The 22,247-nt window shown below is 48.1% G+C and overlaps 1 protein-coding gene across 4 annotated transcripts in view; it reads left to right on the plus strand.

The window, feature by feature from the left end:
• TEKT3 (tektin 3) overlaps positions 1–19,257 on the plus strand; it is a 74,774-nt gene extending 55,517 nt beyond the window's left edge. For 3 of the 4 annotated variants that reach the window (XM_065034561.1, XM_065034563.1, XM_065034564.1), the window contains 7 exons: positions 11,548–12,156; positions 12,711–12,794; positions 13,420–13,490; positions 14,270–14,413; positions 15,982–16,204; positions 16,916–17,070; positions 18,881–19,257. In XM_065034561.1, the coding sequence (XP_064890633.1) occupies positions 11,578–12,156; positions 12,711–12,794; positions 13,420–13,490; positions 14,270–14,413; positions 15,982–16,204; positions 16,916–17,070; positions 18,881–19,097 (1,473 nt within the window). In that variant the 5' untranslated portion in view covers positions 11,548–11,577 and the 3' untranslated portion in view covers positions 19,098–19,257. Of the gene's footprint in view, positions 1–8,870; positions 9,262–11,547; positions 12,157–12,710; positions 12,795–13,419; positions 13,491–14,269; positions 14,414–15,981; positions 16,205–16,915; positions 17,071–18,880 lie in introns of those variants that run through there. The other variant, XM_005503223.4, reaches the window with a different exon arrangement.
• Positions 19,258–22,247: the final 2,990 nt, after the last annotated feature.

The following is a 22,247-nucleotide window of genomic DNA, read 5'->3' on the forward strand; positions in this document are numbered from 1 at the left end:
CCTTGTTGAAACCTTCCGCAGGTCTCGCTGCACTCAGATGAGTGGTGGCCCCACTGGAAGCCCTGAGTTTTGTTACTGGTTTCTCAAGTGTTACTGGTCTCTATAGGTGCGCCGGCTTCTATAGGTGTAAGTGATTGCAGGCAGTAAGGGCAAGTGCATCACGAAATTGTTTCTCGGCAAAGGGTGGGAAAATGCAGATTTCCTGATGTACTTTTCTGGCTTTCATGTTTCATTGCAAATCTCTTTGGGCTTTTATTTGCTTCATCTTTAGCTGGTTTTATCTATTTTCATTGTTCTTTGGTTACATCAGGGTGTTTTGCTGACAGGCGAAGGTAGATTGTGTTCTGGCTCTGTCTCACCAGCACCAGGATCCCTCTTGCCCACCCTCAGGTTCATTTTTGTGATGAGTTTCTGAGCGTGGGACCTTCCTGTCCAGCTCTTTCTCTCTGAGCACTGTTGGCAATGCTGGGAAAGCCCACTCTGGCTCTTGGGTCACAGGAAAAGCTGCCCTGCAGTGGGGGTAAAACAGCAAGATGTTCTTGTTAACATCAGTTATTGGTGTCTCACTACTCAGAGAGACTTGTGTCTCTGTTAGTGCTGCGTGGTATCAGGCAAAAAGCATTTATGTGCAGTCTTTTTAATATAGGTTAGGAAAAAACATATGTTTGAAATACAGAATTCATGATGTATACTGTACAGCCAATCTATGCTGTGTAGGGGACAAGTCCCAGCTTGCATATCCCAGTTTAGCTGGGCAAAGGGGATGGAAGGACCTGTGCAGCAGGTACAACGCTGATGGTCCAACACCAGAACTGTCTGCACGAGGAGCCCGTTGTGATTCACCCGTGGTGTGCAGATCCCTGGCACAGCTTCACCTGTCTGCCTTGAGGAGGCACTAGGAGGAAGTGATTTTGGGGGCATTACAGCTGGTTGTCTGAAGGAATTTACCCCAGGGATGGGTTTTGCAGAGCTCCCTGCGGCAAAGAAAATCCTCCTGAGCACCCACAGAGCAGCAGAGAAGTGGCTTGGGAGATGGCAAGTGGCAAGACCAGAGGAAACGGCCTCAAGTTGCACCAGGGGAGGTTGAGGTTGAATCTTGGGAACAATTTCTTCCCCAAAGGGCTGTTGGGCATTGGAACAGGCTGCCCAGGGCAGTGCTGGAGTCACCATCCCTGGAGGAGTTCAACAGACAGAGATGAGGTTCTCAGGCACATGGTGCAGTGCCAGGGGTGGGTTATGGTTGGACTTGATGATCTTGAGGGTCATTTCCAACCAAAATGATTCTATGATTTAAAGGATAACTTAGAGGCTGGCACATCACTTTTGGGGATGCAGGTGAAAATCCCAGCTGTTGACTCAAACCCCAAAACAAAAATGGCCCTTAGGCAACTTTTTTAGCAAACCTTTATCATGGGTTCAGTGTGCAGAGACCTCCGTGACTTTCACCCTCTTTCCTATTAGTCTGAGCAATATTCATCTCTCCAAAACATACCAGAATTAACATTTTTTCTGAAGGCTGCTCAGGATACAATCAGAAAACACCTTTTACTTAAACTGCTTGAAAATATTTGCCACTTGCCGGGGAAGAGACCCATCAATTCAGCCCTGCTTTTCCATTTTCTCTAGCAGGCACCACATACTCCATCTGGCTAAGTGGACCACAGTGTTCCAAGGATAAAAATTACATGTAATATGAGATAAAGTGTCAGGCAAAATATTTATGTAATGAAATCTTAATGATAGTTCTAAAGGTCTGCGTCAGGGCATGGCAGAAAAGAAATGCTCCTCTTGCTGGCTTGTCACCGGGGGGACAGTTGCACAAGGAAAGACACTTGCAGGGGCAGGAAAAAAGGGCATTTATTAGGAAATTTGATCTGCAAAAAAATTCTAACAAATGACATCAAGTAATTTACAGGATCTAAAGTGTTTGCAGGTCTCTTAATTATTTGTCAGGTTAACATGGAAATGGTTTCCCTTTGTTTTGAAGTAGTAAACATCCTCTGTAATCCTCAAACCCCAGCGGCTGCTGATGTCTGGAAACCAGAGAGCGACACTGACCTAAACCCCCCAGGGCCCGAGCGTCACAGGCTGCAGCCGGGACTGGATCCAAATTCATCCCATACTTCACCGGTGGATCCATTCCTGGCATCCCGGCTTGGGCTGGGACAGCATTGGGGACAGGCACAAATGTGGTAAGAAAGCCAAATTTTCTGAAAGGGCAAGACGGTTCAGGTTCCAATTCCAGCCAAGCGAGTTAGGCTGCTTTGTTGTCTTATCCAGCAATTAGATGTAGTCGGAGTATTTCATATCACATATTGAAATGGCTCTTAAATATATGCACTTTATGCTTGTCAGAGCTCTCAGTGGCTAAATCTGATAAAAGGAATTTTGTCTGGAGTTAGATAATACCTGGAGTGATACTGAAATGTGGATACTGGAGAGAGAGGCTGAGGGGAGACCTTCTGACCTCTGAACTGCCTGAAAGGAGCTTGGAGCCATGGGGGGTCGGGCTCTGCTCCCCAGGAACAAGCACCAGGACCAGAGGAAACGGCCTCAAGTTGCACCAGAGGAGGCTGAGGTTGGATCTGGGGAACAATTTCTTCCCCAAAGGGCTGTTGGGCATTGGAACAGGCTGCCCAGGGCAGTGCTGGAGCCACCATCCCTGGAGGGGTTGAAGAGACTGGAGATGAGGTTCTCAGGGACATGGGGCAGTGCCAGGGGTGGGTTATGGTTGGACTTGATGATCCTGAGGGTCTTTTCCAACCAAAATAATTCTGTGATTCTATGAAAGGCCAGCGAGGGCTTGTGCTCGCTGCCACAGAGAACAGTGTTTATATGACCGTGGAAAGAGCAGCCTGGCAGTGCTGCAAGGGGAGCTGAAAAGGAGAGCGTTTTTCCTCTTTTCTTTTAAGACAAATTTCCATGAAGGCTGTTTTTTTTGTTTTTCCAGACAAGCTTTCTGGGCACTTCCACAACAGGACTGCATTCAGCCCTTGCTATTTCCTGAGGAGCAGAAGCTGAGGTCGTTCCTATCGGCTCCACAGACTTTGTGATCCTTTTGCTGTCTGAAATAGTAGCCTGAATATGATGACAGAGGAAAAAAAACACAGTGACTCTCCCCTCCCCTTTCCAACTCAAGCCCTTGCCAAAGCAATAAAAAACTTTAAACAATAGCCAGTCATGACATAAACCAGTCCTTGAGCGGCCTGCCAAAATTCACCTCAAGAAAGTAGGTCCAAAAATAAACACGAACCTATAAAAAGCCCCACGGACTTAAAGACAGTCTTCCCATTGTGCTAATTGCTTTCACATCTGGCTCGGCAATCAGGAGTGTATACGAGCATGGAGAGGCCACCAATAACTCACTTCGGCTAAGCACAAAAGCATGTGCGGAGCATCAATCACGGGAGCCATCTATTTCTACTCAGCAGATCTCAGATGCCGGGGCACGGTTTTGTGTTTAAATTGCACTGAAATAACGGGGCCGGTCATGATGTTAATAAACAGCACATGGTTAAATGCTTTTGCGGGTGGGATATTTCAAGGCGAGTATAGAGAAGCTGGTTTCATTTCCCTTTTCCCCCTCCATCAGTTATCGGTCCATGGTGCTGTCAGTCCTGAATGGTTTTTACCTTGGGAAGAAGTTGGCCCCTGGGGTGGCTGGAAGGTTGGACCTTTGATTAATCAAAGGCTACAGCAAGATGGGACATATGAGGGAAAACTTGCTGGGGACAGTTTCCTAAGGCCTTTTCTGTGTGCTAAGGAGATAATCCCAAAATGTGACCTGGTGTGAACTTGGCTGGAAGAACAAAACCCCCATCAGGCTCCTGGCAGGTCCTGGGGAGGCAGAGCTGTGGTGGGATGCTCTGTGTTCTCTGCTCCGGGCACATATTCGGCTTTATTTAGTGCTGATGTCTAGACCTTTTATTTGACTGTGGACCTGTGGGTGTGCACAGGGCTGTCTCCTACTTGCTTGTATGCCTGTTTGTGTAGTTGATTGAATTTCATGGTGTGAGCAACGCCTTTGCTTGTTGGATGCAACTTAAAGCACATCTTCCCCACAGCCTTGGACTTTGTGGTGAGGCCAATACAGAGAGAAAAATCCAAAAGAGAGAAACTTTGTGTTGAAGTGGCTACAGGGAGGCTCTTCCCAAAATCACCACTTTTTATTTCCGGTAGTTCCTTGGGCACTGCTGAGACCATCACCAGTAAATTATTACATTTTCTGAGATCACTATTGCTGCGATTACGTGAGTTATCTGTGGATGAGCAGCCTGAGCATCTGTGGTTTGGTGGTTGTGACTCATCACGAGAGCTCAAGGAGGGATTTGTAATGATTTATTCATGCCACATTTATTGTTTGGAAAGCTCAATCAAATGCTACTATGGTTAGACTGAATAATTCAGCTGCCAGTCTACTTTTTGATCTCTTTATTTGTTTCTCTCTTTGTTAAGAGCTGCATGTTTGGAGGTCAAGAGCACCTGAGTCTAGAGGCAATTTTTTGTGCTTGATATCTTTGGAAACTCAAACTTCAAGGGTAGATTTTCAGAAGATCTGGCTTTGCTGAAGGACTAAGAGTGTTTTCTGAGGGAGTCCTGGGTCAGTTAGACGTCCAACTCTACGTACCGCCCTGTGCATCTCTTGCGGGACACAAAGAAAATGCACCTTCCCTTGCACCATTTGCCTAATCCTAAAAATAAGATAGTTCAGATAATGGCCTCTGGAGAGGCTTATTTCTTCCTACTGATTGTAAAGGAAAATTGTTTTAGGTTGTAATGTCTAAACTTCAGGGAGGTGACTCCCATGTTGCGCATGGGCCAAACTGGAGCAAGTGGGCTCCTATAACATGTCACATATAGCTCCTGAGCATCCTGGGCTCCAGGGTAATTTTAGGTAAGAACAGAGGCATGTCAGTGTAAAATGGCATTTGTGTCATCATTTTGCCAGTGTCTTTGAGAATTTGCCTCCCCTCACTGCAGCCTGCCCTTGTCTGCTTGCTGTTGTGCTTATTGATAGAAAAATCAGGGTAGAAAAGGAGATGTGAACTTCGGCAGAAAACGCAGGTTCTGGGAAAACAACCAACCCCCTCAAGAATGTTAAAAAAAATAAAGGCACATGAATCACATGGATAAGGAATGATTTACTGAGGTAACTGTCACTGATTTGTGCAAAATATTTGGGCTGTTGCTCATGCCCCTTTCAGGGCAATAGAATATAGACAACACACACTCCACCTCAGAGAAAGGAAAAGGTTTCATAACTTACATTTTTAACAGTTTTTCTGTGAATAACTCCTGTGTCAGAACTGGGTGCAGGACGGGACTGCACACACTGATGTACTGACAGCACGAGGGGGTTTCTCAAGCCTTTGCCAACACATGCAGACAGTCCCGGTTGCATTGCAGCATAAATTGGGGGCTGATTCTTCGCTATCTTGTGCTGTATTTACTCCGGTACAGGCTCACGGACATCTCAGAGGCCACCGCACCTTAAACCAGGGCAAGGGAGAGGAGTCAGGTCCTGCTGGGTCAACCTGTTGGTGGATTGCATTTTTGCAGCATTTAAGGATACTGAAGAAGTGACTTAAATGAGCTGGAACTAACCACAAATTTGAATTTGGCATTGCTAAATTTCGTGATAAATTACTGTCCCAGGTTGGCCAGAGAGGTGGTGGATGCCCCAGCCCTGGAGACATCCCAGGCCAGGCTGGACGGGGCTCTGAGCAACCTGAGCTGGTGAAGATGTCCCTGCTCATGGCAGGGGGGGCACTGGGGGAGCTGGGATGGTCCCTTTAACCCAAACCATTCTGTGATTCTATAGGTGGACATTTGCCCTGCTGGGACTCAGCTGTCCATCTGCAGAGTGCAGAGATGTGCCTGCAGCAGACTGAGGAGGTCGATTTTTGATGAAGTCCTACCAGCAGGATGGTAGCACTTCCAGGTGCTGCATGGGGCTGTGGAGGAAGTGGCACTTGAGCTTCTCCAACCATGGGAAAAGGACACAAGCTCTTTGAGGGGTTGTTGGCAGAGGAAGGGGAAACCCCAGCTGGTGTCCAGTGGCTGTTCATGTCTAAAATTGGTTCTTTCTCCTTGCCAACCTGCTCAACCTCCTCTTCTTCTCCTCTGGGTTGGGTGTCCAACCCCCCAGCCCTTCTCCTGCCAGTCCCAGACTCTGGTGTGGCACTGGGGGCTCAGTGGTGGCTATAACCTTCTTTTTCCACTGGCCACATGCAGTGATCAAAGCAGCCCAGGCTTCACCTCCAGCGTCCTTGGCCCTCTGTGTTTTATGGTCAACTCATAATTTTCACCAGGACGTGGGAAACCCAGTAAAACTCTGGAAATCTCGTGTTTCCTGGCCAGATGGAACCAGCTGCAGGACTGTGCCCACGGCTGTAGCCGCACATGCAGCTCGTCTCTAAAAACCATCCTTGGTTTCATAAATAGCTAAAATCTTCAAGCTTATGCAAGCGCGGCCCATGAGAATGCTTGTCCTTCAGCGTGACAGCATGAGAGGCACACACATGTTTTAATTTTTTTTAATGCTCCATGAATTAATGTAACTTTTGAAAATTATTCTGCTGTTGAGTAGACAATCAATCCCTTTCAGGCAGGTACGGTGCTTATAGGACAGGGAGGAATATTCAAAAGCGATGTAAAAGTGGGACCTGGCAATGTTATGGGTACATGTAGACTCATGACGGATGCTATAAAAGATCTGGATCTGGGTATTTTCAGAAGCGCAGCTTATGAGCCAGCGTAATGCTGTATTAATAGACAGTGAGAATGTAGAGCTGTGACAGAAAGACTGACAGTTTTTGGCAGGAGATTTTGTACTTAGGTATCTAAATGTATCCCTTGAAATTCCAGTTTGGTCAACTAGACAAACCTGGGCCAACATGCTGAAAATTGGCACCTCTGTTTGACATCAGCCTCATGTTTTTACCCTTGTTTTTCTTTTTTGATTCTGAGCTAAAATGGTTCAGTCTTTGGGACAAACTATGTTCTCAAGTGTCCATCAAAACTGGACGTGCCCTACCAAAACCAGGACTGGTAGTTTCATAATTTTAGTGAATTTGCTGCTGTTGCGGTTGCAGTCACAATTAAGGGACACAGTTTAATTACTCGAATAAATGGAGGTGATGTAAGTAGTATACACAATTTGGTGTGGTACCCAGAGCATGGGGGATCCGGGCACCACTTACTGTGAGCAGCTGATAACTTCTTGCTCGAGAGTCACTTAGTTTGTGAATTTGACTGTTTTACCTGTGCCAATTCTCCTCATCTTCGTAGCTTTTAGTACATTTATTAGCCCTTTGCTTGAAAAGCCACTCCAGAGGCTATGGCGGGACCAAACTTCATCCATTTTGATGTCCCTCTGCATCGCGGTCCTTCCCCAGAATGTCCCTGTCTGTCTCCTTTGCAGAACTCCCATGGGCCATTTACAGTATTATCTAATTATTATTGCTTAATTTAGCCAATACTTCAAAAGCCGCGTGGTTGCCTACAACAATTAGTGGTGTCCCTCATTGTGCAGTGATTCATCTGAACAAAATTAGCTCTGGGCGGGGAGTGGGAGTGGGAGTTGATGGAGGATCAGAGCAGGGCTGATCCGAGGGTGTTTGCGTGTCCTACTGCGGAAATTATTTATTATTTTATTTGGTTTAGCTATATTTTATCTGGTTTAGCTATAGAAAAGCAACTTGTGAACTGAACCTTTTATTTCAGTTTGATTAAGTTGATTCTTCACCCGGCTAACGCAAAGATGTGTGTTTAAAGTGAAATTGAAGAGTGCTAAGCTTTGTATACATGAAACAGTTTGAGTTATTTTTTATGTCAGATCTTTGGCAGTGGAGCTCAGCTCCATGCGTGTGGGTGCACGGAAAGCAGGAGCGGTGGGCCAGGGTGTCACGGCGCTCACGAGATGCTGTAAAACATTTGGGTACGGTCTCAGGTCTAGTAACTGGGAAAATAAGAGGAAACTGGAAAAGGCTGTGAGAAAATAGATGTATCAGCCTGAGCTTTTGATGAGCCATCCACATAGCTCACAGTTAAGCTAAAGCAGTAAAATATAGCAAAGGAGAAAATGTTTCCTCTGGATAATGTGGGACACAGAGGTGCTCCCAGCAGATCTGGTGGGTGTTTTCAAAAGCTGGAGAGGAACCCCCTTGGGTTAACAGGAGCAGCTGTGCTACCACCACGGGCTCCTCCTGTTTCAGTGCCTTTTCTCAGGCTAAAGCCTGAGATAACCAGGGAAGGGCCCTCTCCCAGCAAACGTTCCCCCTGTCACGGGGGACTGGTGCTGCGTGAGGCTGTGCTGGGGCTCCTGGGGACACCGTGCATCTCCTCACCCTGCCAGCACCCCCACCCTGGTGTGACCCTCTTCCCCAGCGAGGCCCCCACTTGGCCATAGGCTGGTCTGGGAGCACCAGTGCTGGCACTGTGTTACCCAGTGAGGACACTGTTTGCCTGTCAGAAGCACTGGTTTTCCCATGGGTGGCACTAAAATGCCCAAGGGCTGCACTGGGGCTTGCCCAGGGGTGGGATCAAGTTCCCCAGTGAAGGCAGTAAGTTGCCAAGAGGCTGCACTGGTTTGCCTGGGGTGGCCCTGGGTTGCCCACCAAGGGTGCTATTGAGTTGCCCACCAAGGGTACCAGGTTGCCCAATAACTGCACCAAGTGAGAATCACAGAATGATTTGGGTTGAAGGGACCTTCCCAGCTCCCCCAGTGCCCCCCCTGCCATGAGCAGGGACATCTGCACCAGCTCAGGTTGCTCAGAGCCCCGTCCAGCCTGGCCTGGGATGTCTCCAGGGATGGTTCATCCACCACCTCTCTGGCCAACCTGGGCCAGGCTCTCACCACCCTCAGGGGCAACAATTTCTTCCTCATGTCCAGCCTGAATCTCCTTCCTTTGGCTTAAAACTATCACACCTTGTCCTATCACAACAGGCTATCCAAAGTCTGTCCCCATCTCTCTTTTCAGCCCTATTTCAGCACTGAAATTTGCTCAGTGAGGGCAGCAGGTTGTGCAGGGCAGGAACTAGGAAGCCACATGAAGGTATTTGCTTGCCCAAGGGTGTCACTGGGTTGCCCATGGAGAGCACTGAGCTGCATCACGTTGCCATAGAGCCTGCAGGGAGCTGCCTGGGCAGAACCTGGTTACTGAGCAACCTGTGCCCGTGACAACGCTCCCTGGTCCTGTGTCACTGCCTGCAGATGCTGCAGTGCCTGGCACAGCTGCCACCAAGCCCAACAGCACAGCGGTGAGTATCAGCCCCCCTGGGCACCCCCGAAACCCCAGAGCGTACCCCACACCAGGCAGCCAAGGGCAAGTGTGTGCTTTAACTGGGAGAGGAGGACTGAAAGAGCAGGCATTTCTCCTAATCCCTCACAATGTCTCATGTCATCCAGATGTCCCCCAAAGTAGGTATGTGGTAGAAAGTGTCACCGCGGGATGACACTGGTATAAATAAGCAGCTGGGAGCTCAGGAAAGTGCATTTATCCCTAACAGGGACAAAAGGGATGAAGCGACTGGTTTGTGGGAACCAGCACACACAGTGGTTTTTGTTGGACCTGAGCACAGACATTTCGTCCTGGGTTCTGCCAAACTGGCTCAGAGGGTCGTGTTTATTAAAGTTCTTTTTTTTATTATTATATTTTTTGCTAAATATGAGGGGGTGATTTTCCTGCTGCCCGTCCCACACACTCGGTTCCCCCAGTGCTGCTGCTCCCAAGTCAGGTACTGGGGCAGCCTGTGCCAGCACGGCCAAAATTGGGCAAGGCTTGAAAATACAGCATTCAAAGTTCAATCGTTTCCCAGCTGCAGGCTGTGCACTTTTCCCCTCTGACTCATCCCTATTTTTTTCCATTTTGCCTGAGCTAAAGGACCTGTGATTCTCCTGTATTTGCCATTCACTTATTTAATAGCTGCATTTTGAGACACTGTTCACCTGAATGCATGAATACAGGCACCAGTGATGTAAACAGTCTCTTAAATCACCTGTCCCCGTAGCTAGATGTTGGAAAATGTGCAATTTAATGAGTCGTGTTGTCTGCTCATCACCTGGTGTGAACGGGCACGGCTCCAGGAAAGTCAATGTACTGTGGACGTCTGTCATGTCATCCGTCTATCGCCTTTAAGCTTTCCAGGAGGGAACCGTGACTCCTTGGTCCTGCCCTTGTGTGGAGAGAGGCGTTCCTTGTTGTGACTGAAATGAAAGAAACTTCTTTTCCCAATGGTTTTTATGATTTAAAAACTAAGCCAGCCTCTCTGAGCTCGCCTGCACACGCAAATTGATCAGGGTAGCCCAGGAAGAGCAATTAACCTTCTATTCACCTGGTTGCTTGTGTGGATGCTTTGTTCTAGAATAAAAGTGAGTTTATTTCATGCGAACATCCCCTTTTTAAAGGAAGAAAGTTGCCCAGTTGTAACGAATGTGATTTAGAACATGCTTTGTGTCAAACCCCGCTCCCATCCAGGGATCTTGTTGTATCCCACCAGTGTCCTCATGTCCCGTGGGGCTGTGGGCCAGGCTGGGAGCAGTGGGGACAGGATGGTGTCAGGGGAGGAATGGCCACAGGCGCTTGTTCTGCCAATGGGTGACACCTGTAACCACATAAGAGCTTCATACCGAGCACAACATACCCTTCCTGAGGGTTTGTCCTCAGATTAGGTGTGTTAGGTACATCTGGTGGCCCTCTGCATTATATTTCTGATAACGGTTGATAACCTCAATCCAGAAAGAGCAATAGCACCCACAATGCCTTACTGGTGGCAAAATGTTCCCGTGTGGCCATTCATCCCAGGGTTACTACAAGGCTGGTGTTTATAAGCCACTATAAAAAGATTTTGTGGGATATCTCCCTTCAAAACACATTTATTTTACATCAAGTAAGCCATAGACTTTTTTCTTCCTTTGCAAGTCAAGAGGTGGCTGTTCTTTTGAGGCTAAAATAAATGGGGGGGGGGTGTCAAATTTGGATGTAGTCCTGCAAAGCTCAGCTCACCAACAGACTCCTCACTTCTTCACTTGAGCATTTGATGCAAGTGAAGATAGACCTGATAAGGATGGAGTCCCTCACCCCAAAATCACGCAGGATTGGTAGCAGCTGTGTGTCCAAAGATATCAGGGCTGGTAATGGAACTCTTAAAGAGAAAATTACATCTGGGGTACTATAAGATCAGCAGATACGCCTCCCAAAAGAAACAAATGAACAGCAGAGAATCAGCAACTAGAGTTTCACTGGATTGACAGAATGAAGGAAAATGAAGGCGTAATAACTGTCATTCTCCTTAGCAGCCATGATTTGTTTTTCTCCACATTTCAAGACCTTACGCTAGATACTAACAACAAAGTCAAATCCTTTTATACACAAATGCTTGGGATGCTGTCAGGAGGGATTTGCTTTCAAGAGTTCTGGGCTTGCACAGCGCTGTGTGGGTGCTGCGTGTGTCGCTGTCTGTGTTAGAAGTTGCATGTGTTGCTGTAAGAAGAACACAAGTGCAGGAGCTCCCTGAGCGAGGTTGTCTTCTGTTTCCTTTGTGCAGGACACGTCCCTGAAATAGCAGCGTTCCAAAATGGAGCTGGTCGGCTCTCCCGTATCATCGACATTTGCCCATCCAAGATCAACACCTTCCAAGTTCCTGCCTGCCATCAGCACCATGGCTTCAAGCTACAAGAACTGCTTTCCTTACTACCCCTTGCCTCAGAGCTTCAGCCTCCCCTGGATGCCCAAATCTTACTATAAAACAGCTGCCATCAACCCAACTTTGGCTCCCTTCTCCAAGAGCTCCCAGGGGCAACCCCCCAGCAAGATGCTTCCTTTCGTTTCCAACAGAAGCACCCTCTTTACCCGGTACACCCCCGATGACTGGTACAGGTCCAACCTGACCAACTACAAAGACTCGGAGACTTCCCGACGCAACGCGGAATGTCTGAGAGTCGATACCACCCGCCTGATTCAGGATAAATATCAGCAGACAAAGAAAACCCAAGGAGAAAGCACCAAAAACCTGGGAGAACGTGTCAATTATATTGAATTTTGGAAATCGGAGCTCCGCCATGAGCTGGATGAGATGATCGGGGAGACCAACGCGCTCACCGACGTCAAGAAACGACTGGAGAGAGCCTTGGCCGAGACGGAGGCCCCACTTCAGGTAAGGACTGTGTCCAGGGGGCTGCAAACTGAACCCTCCTGCTGGAACATCTGCAGCTGTTCAAACGTCTCATTAAGTTTCATTGCAGCTCCGTAACGTCTAGAAAGTTTTTATTAAGAGACCATTAGTTAAGTTAGTAATAAACAAACCCCTTGCCATCTGCTGCATCCCCTATCAGCACATGCTGAGCGCATTGGAACAGTATTTGCTTAACCAAATATTTTTATAAGCGATATATCCAAAATCCGTGTTTGGGAGACAAAAGCCCGTGTCTTACTACAAGGCTCTGGCAGGGTCAGCGTCAAGGCTGACACAGGTCCCTGCGTTCAGCTGTGGTCACACCAGGGACATGTGTGCTCCCTCATGTTCGTTTAATGCTGATGCTGCAGCTCAGCTGCTCATTGTCAGCTAAATTGGCTGCCAAGGGCACTTTTCCCCCCTGCTGTCATCTCCATGCCCACCTGTAATTTCTTTTCTTACATGACTTGAGATGGGGACTGTCCCTATAGGGAACGCTGTCCCTGGAGCCAGCACTGATGGCATGTCCCCAACAGGTCGCTCAGGAGTGCTTGCTTCACCGGGAGAAGAGGATGGGCGTCGATTTAGTCCACGATGAGGTGGAGAAACAGCTCTTCACAGTAAGTTTGGCAGCTCCGATCATGTGTTAAAAGTATTTTTACCTAAGCTGCCCTAAACAGGTTTTGCAGCATTGTTCCCTAACTGGATTTTCAGTGCTGGTGAGGTGTGAAACTCTTCAAACCCCCAAAACCATCTGGGCTGGGGATGTTGTTCCCCCAGTAGCAGCATGTCCGTGTGTTGTGGGTGAGACTTGCCCTAAGAGAGGAAGGAATAGCTGAACATCAGCTGTGACTTTGTGTAGCATATCATAGAAACATCGAATCATTTTGGTTGGAAAAGACCCCCAAGATCAAGTCCAGCCGTTAACCCACTCCTGGCACTAACCCTTGTCCCTGAGAACCTCATCTTTTTTGGAGCACTAATCACCTGCCTCCAGCAGCTGGGGCTTCACAAATGTGATGGATTTGTGGTGGAATCAAGAGAGCTGAGAGCTCGGTCAGACTCAGCTGCAGAAGTGTGCTGGGGTTGGGGGGCACCTTCTCCCCTCCCTGCCTGTTTGCTTTGGGCAGAAGGACAGGCAGGCGAGTTCTGGCTGCATGCAGGGTTGGAGAGGTCTAAGGGGACATGTGTGACCAGGACTGTTGAGTGTGGACACTGACGGGGTTCTGCTTTGCATTTGCCCAGGAAGTCGATGTCATCAGGTCCTGCCAGGAGAGGATGCAGCGGTACCTGGACAGGGCGAAAGCCCAGCTGGCGTAAGGAGGAGCTGCTTATCTATTCCTGCAGGGCTGACGTGCATTTGCAGCTGGAATCAAAGAGTCACAGAATGGTTTGGGTTGGAAGGGAACTTCAAAGCTCCCCCAGTGCCCCCCCTGCCATGAGCAGGGACATCTTCACCAGCTCAGGTTGCTCAGAGCCCCGTCCAGCCTGGCCTGGGATGTCTCCAGGGATGGTTCATCCACCACCTCTCTGGCCAACCTGGGCCAGGCTCTCACCACCCTCAGGACCAACAATTTCTTCCTTATGTTCAGCCTGAATCTCCCTCCTTTACTTTAAAACCATCATCTCTTGTCCTATTGCAACAGGCCCTGCTCCAAAGTCTGTCCCCATCTTTTTTACAAGCCCCTTTTAAGTCCATAAAGGCTACAATAAGGTCTCCCTGCAGCTTCTCTTCTCCAGCTGAACCCCCCAGCTCTCTCAGCCTGTCCTCCCAGCAGAGCTGTTCCAGCCTCGGGTCATTCCTGTGGCTCCTCTGGCCCCTCTCCAGCAGGTCCATGTGTGTCCTGTGCTGAGGACCCAGAGCTGGACCAGCAATGCAGGGGGTGGGTTTCACCAGAGCGGTGTAACCCCCCACCAGATCCCAACCTCTACCCACAACCCACACGCATAAAACCCATGCAGGCTGCATGGGAACTGGGCAGCGATGCTCGTGGGAGCACATCACTGCCCAGCTGGGAGCTGCAGGGATGTGCGATGAGGAGGGAACTGTCCCACCTGCATGTCCCCAGTGACAGCTGCTCTCTGTGTGTTGAAGGTCCAACAGGGCAGCCCAGCATGAGGTGGAGAAGGACCTGGCCAACAAGCAGACGGCCCACCGCATCGATGACAAGTGTCACCACCTGAGAAACAGCTCCGACGGCATCAGCTACTACCGAGGGGTGGAGCGGTTCGATGCCACGTGAGTGCACGCCGGGATGCTTGGTCCCTCTCCCTGGCAGGAGCTGGTTGTCCCGGCCCTCTCTAAAGGCATGTGTCTCTGCATGGCACATCCAGCCAGCTGGAGACACCCACCTTGGAAGGGCCATTTCTCTCTGCTTGCCAGAAAGGGAGCACAACCCTCTGCTTCCAGCTGGATGCCTGACATCCAGAGAGCAAGAGCAAGTCCCACTTAGTTAAACATTATATACGGTTTCAGAGATCAGCCTGCAAATGGATTCAGTTCAGCACCTCTGCACAGCTCATTAAGTTTATGCGTATTTTCAAAAATGTGTCAGTGCTTGCCTGAGTGCTTTTCGTTGATGTAAGGTCTGGGGGGTTTGCCCCAGCATGGAGAGGGCCTGGCAGGGAGCCGAAATGACACAGAAGATAAAGAAATAGAGAGCATGGTCCCAGGATAGAGTTCAGCTGCTTTCGGGTGCCCGGGATTCGGCTTTGGCTCTGCAGTAAATGAATGGTGACCTAACCCAGCACTCGCAGAGATGTGCCCCAAGTGGCAAAGGGCTGAGGGAATAAATCAGATGCATGCAATTTATGGGGGGCATAGACTGATTCAGTTTTTCTAACGTAAGAATAATTATTCACAGTAGAGCTCAGACATATTTAGACAGGCAAACGAATTGCAAAGGACTGACGCTAAAATTTAGAGGGGGGTAAAATGTGCCGAGGATCAGCATGTTTTAAATGGAGCTTATGTGGTATTTAAGGCTTTTGTTGACCTTGTTCTGGACTATTGCACAGGCGTGAACTTCATCCTGAATGCACACACAGGGAATCAAACATTATCGAATGCTCATTCATTTGAGTATGAAAGTAGGATAAGTTATGAGCAAAACAAATTAACTGCAATCTGTACCTTGTCGTGAGGCTGTGAATCACTTGGCACTTAAATGCTTCCAACATGTAAATATGGGGTCTGATTAAAATCTCCATTTTTCTGGGGAAATCTTTTGTTTGTCTGAGCTTTCCTAAGTATGACAGTTGTCTTCATGAACATGTCATCATTTGATAAGCGTTATTGACCAAATGGTGTCCAGATGTTTCACTTCCATGTGGTCAAATTAAGAGCGTAGGATTTAGAATCACAGAATCACAGAATCACAGAACAGTTTGGGTTCAACCAAGGGACCTTCCCAGCTCCCCCAGTGCCCCCCCTACCATGAGCAGGGACATCTTCACCAGCTCAGGTTGCTCAGAGCCCCGTCCAGCCTGGCCTGGGATGTCTCCAGGGATGGTTCATCCACCACCTCTCTGGCCAACCTGGGCCAGGCTCTCACCACCCTCAGGGCCAACAGTTTCTTCCTCATGTCCAGCCTGAATCTCCTTCCTTTAGTTTAAAACCATCACCCCTTGCCCTATTGCAACAGGCCCTGCTAAAAACTCTCTGCCCATTTTTCTTTATCGGCCCCTTTTAAGTACAGAAAGGCTGCATTTAGCCTACGTTTAATCCATGCTGATCCTGGCAGGGTTCATATGCCTCCAGCTTCAGCAGCACAGGCTTACTGGGGGGCTTTCCTTTTCCCCCTGCAGAATTTCGGTGCCGGAGTCATGGGCCAAATTCACAGATGACAACATCCTCCGCTCCCAGAGCGAACGGGCGGCCTCGGCCAAGCTGCGGGATGACATCGAGAACCTGCTGGTGGTGACGGCCAACGAGATGTGGCGCCAGTTCAACACAGTGAACGTCGCCTTTACCAACCGCATCGCCGAGACAGCCGATGCCAAGAACAAGATTCGGACCCACCTGGCTAAGGTAGTTACAGAGCTTACCTGAAAGGAGGTTGTAGCATGGAGGGTGTTGATCTCTTTTTCCAAGGAACAAGCGATAGAATGAGAGGAAATGGCCTCAAGTTGCACCAGGGGAGGTTGAGGTTGGATCTCGGCAACAATTTCTTCCCCAAAGGGCTGTGGGGCATTGGAACAGGCTGCCCAGGGCAGTGCTGGAGTCACCATCCCTGGAGGGGTTGAACAGATGGAGATGAGGTTCTCAGGGACATGGGGTAGTGCCAGGGTTGAGTAACAGTTGGACTCGATGATCTTGAGGATCTTTTCCAACCAAAACGAATCTGTGATTTGTTAACTGGGTGCAGCCTGGGCTTGCAGCATTGCAGGCAGATGCCACATCCTGCAATGAGGATCCATTAAAAACCTTTCCTCTATTAGTTGCCATTGATGCATGATCAGTTCCTGCAAGCAGTAGTTTTGGGAAGATGGTAATTCAACAGATCCATCGCTGCTCCCAAACCTCTTCTGATGTGACAGCAACAGCAAAGAGAAGCTTTTCCCTGAAGAGAAATTGCTGCTGGATCTGCGCCTCAATGTGTGACTGAGTGACAGTGGTCTGAGCCCAGGCTCTGCTTATCGAACTTGTTTTTTTCTTCAGACAGACAGGAAAACAGGGAAATTATGTGGTCACTTTAGTATGTGTTTTTTGATTTATGCCTGTGTTTCTTTTTCACATCAGACGCTGAAGGAAATCTTCGAGATGGAGATGAACATAGAAGCCCTCCGAAAAGCCATTAGGGACAAAGGGCCTCCATTAAAGGTGGCTCAGACCCGGCTGGATGAGCGGACACGGAGACCAGATGTGGAGCTGTGCCGGGACCCTCCCCAGATCCGGTAAGGCAGGAGAGCGGGGTCTGCGGGGCCCTTGAGGAGTCACTGGTGGTGGCACTTGGGAGCATCACTGGATGCTAAATAGTCCCCTAAATAGTCCTTCCATAAGTGCAGTCATGTAATCAAAAGTAATGAGCAGGTATTGCAGCCTTTGGGTGCTGGGAGAGCACTGCACCCATGGAAGCTGCTGTGCCCCTTGAGCAGATGGATTTTTCCTGCTTGGGTAAACCTCATTTTCCCTCCTGCCTGCTTCCCAGTGGTTGGATATGCTCAGTTTTGAAGGATAAGTCCTTTAATCTTGTGTTGGGAGCACTTAGCTCCTTCCTTTTGGGTAACTCCAAGAAAGGGAGAAGTAGTAAGGGCTGTTGTCCCCTCCCCTGGGGACACTGGAGATCCTTTTGAGGACACAGTGAGCTCTTTGGGATGGGAGAAGCAGGCTGAGTACCCTGCACCCCAAATCTCACACCTCCTCCTGGGAGCCCTTTGGGCATGACTCCACATGAGGCCTTTAAAAAGCAATTTAAATCCAGCCCCAGAGCCTGTTTAGCATCTCACATGCTGATTTTTTTTCCATCCTCCACTTGTTCCACATTCACTTTTAGCCTCTCCCAGCTGTCCTGTTTTGCTGTGTGTGCACCCCTGGGTGTGAGGAGGACTCCTCTGCACAGGCAGCTCCAGGAGGGTGAACAAAAAACCCACAAAACTGAGCAGGAACAGGAATGCACAGATGCTTGTCCCTCTTCTTGGTGGCACAAGGTGCTCCGGGAGACACAGCTGCCCTTTGCCAAAGCCTGAGAGCAAATTTAACTCTGCCTCCCTGCTGAGGTCTGGGTGAGCTCTGCCTTAGGCTTTCCCATGCATCTGCCAAAAATGGGGGGTCCAAGTTAGTCTGAGCATGCTGGAGGGGGAAATCCTGTGCCCAAGGGTGCTGGAAAGCTCCCCGCATCACAGATGGAGTGAGAGGGATGCACTTTGTTCCTAAGTAAAAAGCAACAATACGCTTTACTGATATAAAACAGTGGGGTAACAAAGTTCAGTGACAAATGTGACAGTGGTTTAACAAGATTTGATGGTGAGGTACACTTGATTATTTGCTGCATAGAGGACAGGGTCAGACAAAATTGTCAGACCCTTCCCTTGAGTCATGAGGTTCAGAGAAGGCACCTTTGTGTTCTAAACTCCTTCTCAGACTTCTCTAAGTGCTGGATCCAGACTTAGTCTCAGACTTGGTCAATGGTTTATGTCTAAAGGATTATATATGCACAATCAAGCCTTTAGATCACTTAGCTAAGATTTCAAAGTTTAGCATGCTGTTACTTTCCGAAGATCTGATGTGATAAGGAATCTCTCAGCCTTGAGGAGTAGCCTTGAGAGGTGTCCTTGCTCAGGGAGATCCTGTTTTACACCCTGCTGCCATGCAGGAGAGCTCAGCCAGCTCTGGGCTGTCCACTGTTTATGGAGTATGATATGATATGAGACTGACTCATAGTCATATTTGCATACTGTGCAAATGTTGGTTTCTTCCAAATTTGGCTTGAGTTGGAGATTGCCCAGCACTGTGGTTTGGTGGGTGCTTTGCCACAAATTACCCCTTGGCTATTGTGTTGCTATCCGTCTCCCCCAAATGCACTTTGAGCCAGATGCATCCATCACAACCAGACACATCCATCACAACCAGACACATCCATCACCTCCACCACAGGTGGTTATCGCTTGAGGACAGTTATGAGAAAAGGCCAAGTTGGGGCAGGGGGGAACACACCATCCCGCCCCCATGATGGGGTTCTTAATGGGGATTTTTGCTGTTTTCCAGCCTTGTCAACGAGGTCCACGAGCTTGACGAGACGATCCAGGGCCATCAGCAGCGGCTGAGAGATGCTGAGGACATGTTGCAAATGCTGGTTCATGCCAAATCGATTTTGGAGCACGACCTGGCCATCAAAACCAACTCGCTCTTCATTGACCAGGAGAAGTGCATGGGGATGCGCAAGACCTTTCCCAGCACCACCCGGCTGGTGGGTTATGTTTAGGCCGGGCTTAGCCAAACTCAGGCTATCTGTTGCAGGAGGTATTTCCAATTTTGCTAGGATACATTCCCATTTTTGCTAAGATACTTTGAAAATACATGATTAGACTTTCACTTCCTGATGAAAAACATGAGTAGAAATTAAATGATGACTTTGTGCGTTACATGGTGTACCAGGGGTTTTTTCCCTTTGTTTTTTCTCTTTCTTCTGCTCTTTCAAATTGTGCCAGAAAGTAGATGAAAATCTCTTGTATGCGACTAAGAGTAAATTCATCCATGGGGATTCATTCCTACCCTTCCAGTCTGTGATTTTAGGAGAAAAACTGTTGAGTTTTCCTCCTTTGGAGTCTCTCTGATGTGGAAAAAGCACAAGGGGAAGTAGAGCTCGTTGTCAGAGTAATTAGCTGTTGACATCCTAATGTATTTTTAATGGTCCAGCAGAAGAAACACAAACTATCCCATCAAGTGTTGCAGTATGTTCTGTTCCTGAATATAAAAACCTGCATTTTAAGCTGATTTTATTCTAAAGATAATTTTCTTGCTTTTGAAAAATTTTAAATGTCCTCTAAAATGTCGGTGCTGGGGTCTACAGGCTAGTTGAAGAAAACGCTGTGGTTTTAATTATGGTGAGTGTGGATTGGTTCCTAATTCAACCTCTTGCATGTAGTTTGTGCAAGCACCAAAGCAATTTTAAGGTAAAGAAATGAGCCAGTTCTTAAGTCGGGCACCCTGCCTGCCATGGCACCTGCTCTCTTGCTGTAGATCAGACTTACTTTACCAAGTATTTGAGCTTTCAGAGGGATAAATCGTTATTCAATCTGAGGTTCAGTGTGAAAGTCACTTTGCAAATCGTCTCCTTAGACTCACGTGTCACTTTGACACTCTTGAACTTCTAACCTAAGCGGAGTTGAGCACAGATTAAAGCCTCTAGGCACCAAGAAATCCCAAAGGAGCAGAAGCTCAAGTCCCTTCTTCTCCCTTGGGAATCCAGCACATAGACCTCCTGGCCCAGCGTGGGGGTTCTCAGGAGCCAAAAGCATCTTTTCTGGTCCTGCACTCCCAGATGACCCATCCTGCAGGCCCGGGTTTGCGCTCCCTGCAGCTCCTGGTGGTGCTTGCTCCGCTCTCCCCTCTCAGCATCTTGGCAGCATCACTTTTCACATCAGCAGTCCTACGCAGGAAGCAACTGGCTTTTCAAGCTTTTTCTTTAATAGCGCTTTTTCTCCTGGACACTAAAAATAGGTTTCCACTACTTTGTGCGTAACTTGGAGCCAGAAACTGCCCTTTCTAAAGAGAAGATAGGACCATAACCAGGAAAAACTGTCCAACTCATCGCACCTTCCCTTTCTCCACTTACCTCCCTCCCGAAAACAACCCAATGCTGAACTCAGAGGGACTCCAGTTTCTGTTCACATCCTCTCTCACCTTCGTGCTACTTTGTGCTGTTACTCTCCCCATGTTCCTTTACCAAACACCCCCACAAACCCTGGGGATTTTGGCTGCTCCCTTGTTTTGAAGCCCTGCTCCAGGGGGGAGGTTTTCAGGCCTGTTTTCTTTTTTGGAGAGATGTGCGCCGTGAATTTGTCCTCCGCTGAGCGCTGGGGAGCGGAGGCACCCACAGTCCCTTTCTGAAAGGTTTTTAAGGAACTTGAGTGAAATCCTGGCATCAGCGACAGCTTTACATTCATTTAATTTCATTTCCACCTTCATTCTTGGGTCACACAGCAAAATATCCAAGCCCTGTTTTACTACAAGGGCACACAGATGACAGTCAGCTCCTATCTTCTCCAATTTTGCCCTCAGAGCAGACCAAACACTCATTTTTCCCACTAGCCCAACTCCTTTAAGGCTTTGTCCTTATTGATGGCATTTACGCCGCGTCGCAAATATCTGCTCTAAATTTTCTCCTGCCGTCCTCTCCTCCCGGTGCTTCTTTACACAATATTGGCAACGCGTTTCTCTCCTCCGTTTGAGCCATGACCAGAGGAATTTCAGTTGCAGCTTCTCTAATTTCATGCACAAATACTTTCCGCTTTCCTGCAGCAGATTTCCCAGACGTTAGAGAATTCCCAGGTCCCTTTGGCGTTTCATTCTCTCTATGCCAGTTTTTAATAAATTGACAATATTGATGTTACTTCTGGTAGCTGATACTCTAAACTCCTCCCCAAGCATTGATCATCTAATAATGTGTGTTTCAGTCTGAGTCTTTTTTTAGTTCCCCCTTCTCATAATGTTTCCTGTGCATGTCCCACAACAGGAGCCACAAAACTGCTGTACAATGGGTCGCTAGGGAGCAGGTTTGGAGTGAAATTCCAATAGACACGTGGCTTGTGGCAGGGTCTCCTGTAATGGGATGGTTTTGCCTCCACGACTGAGCTGCTGGTGTGTAAAGCCACTTGGTTCCATCCCTGCATGGTTGTTTTGGGGTTGCAGCCTCTATCTTTGATATATTCCAGGTGCATTAAACAACTGTCCCACCTTCCTGCTTCTGATGTGCAAGATGCATTTGCTTTCGTACCAGTCAATGATTCGCTTTCATAATTCACTCTTAGATAGTATCCCCGTCTGCCTTTCTGCACCGATGTGATGTTTCCTTTCTTTAAGGAAAGGACATGCCTGCTTTTATTGCTGCTTATTGCTGGTTTATTGCTCGCTTTATCAGCCAAGTTGCTGAGAAAGTTAGTTGGTGGAAATTCCTTTGCATTCCACAGCCATATTCCCACCCTCCTGCATCATTCCCATAAACCCTGCAGGGACAGGTTTGTAAACTAATCGTTTACTTACTGACTGGAGGAAAGAAAATAAAGTGATGAAACTGAGACAGTGTTGCTTCATGCAAGCCAAGCTTTGTGTCAGTCCAGGATCCAGTTGAGGCCAGTCGATCAAGCAGTGAATTGGAAAGGAGGCTTGTGTGTTCTTGAAGAACAAATTAATTGAATGTCCTGGAGGAGTCTGATATGAATTTGGGTGAAATCAAAGCTTGCCAAAAAACATGTTAATATATTGTGTAACTAATGTGGATGATTATGCTTCAGGGGAGAGAATTCCCAAAGCAGCATCAGCAATCAGAAAAAAAAACCCCAAACTCATTGCTATTATGGGAACAAAATAAAAAGAAAACTTTGTCAAAATGTTAAGGGGAATTTGGGCAGTG

This window comes from Columba livia, chromosome 18 (genome assembly GCF_036013475.1).
Source record: "Columba livia isolate bColLiv1 breed racing homer chromosome 18, bColLiv1.pat.W.v2, whole genome shotgun sequence".
NCBI lineage: Eukaryota > Metazoa > Chordata > Aves > Columbiformes > Columbidae > Columba > Columba livia.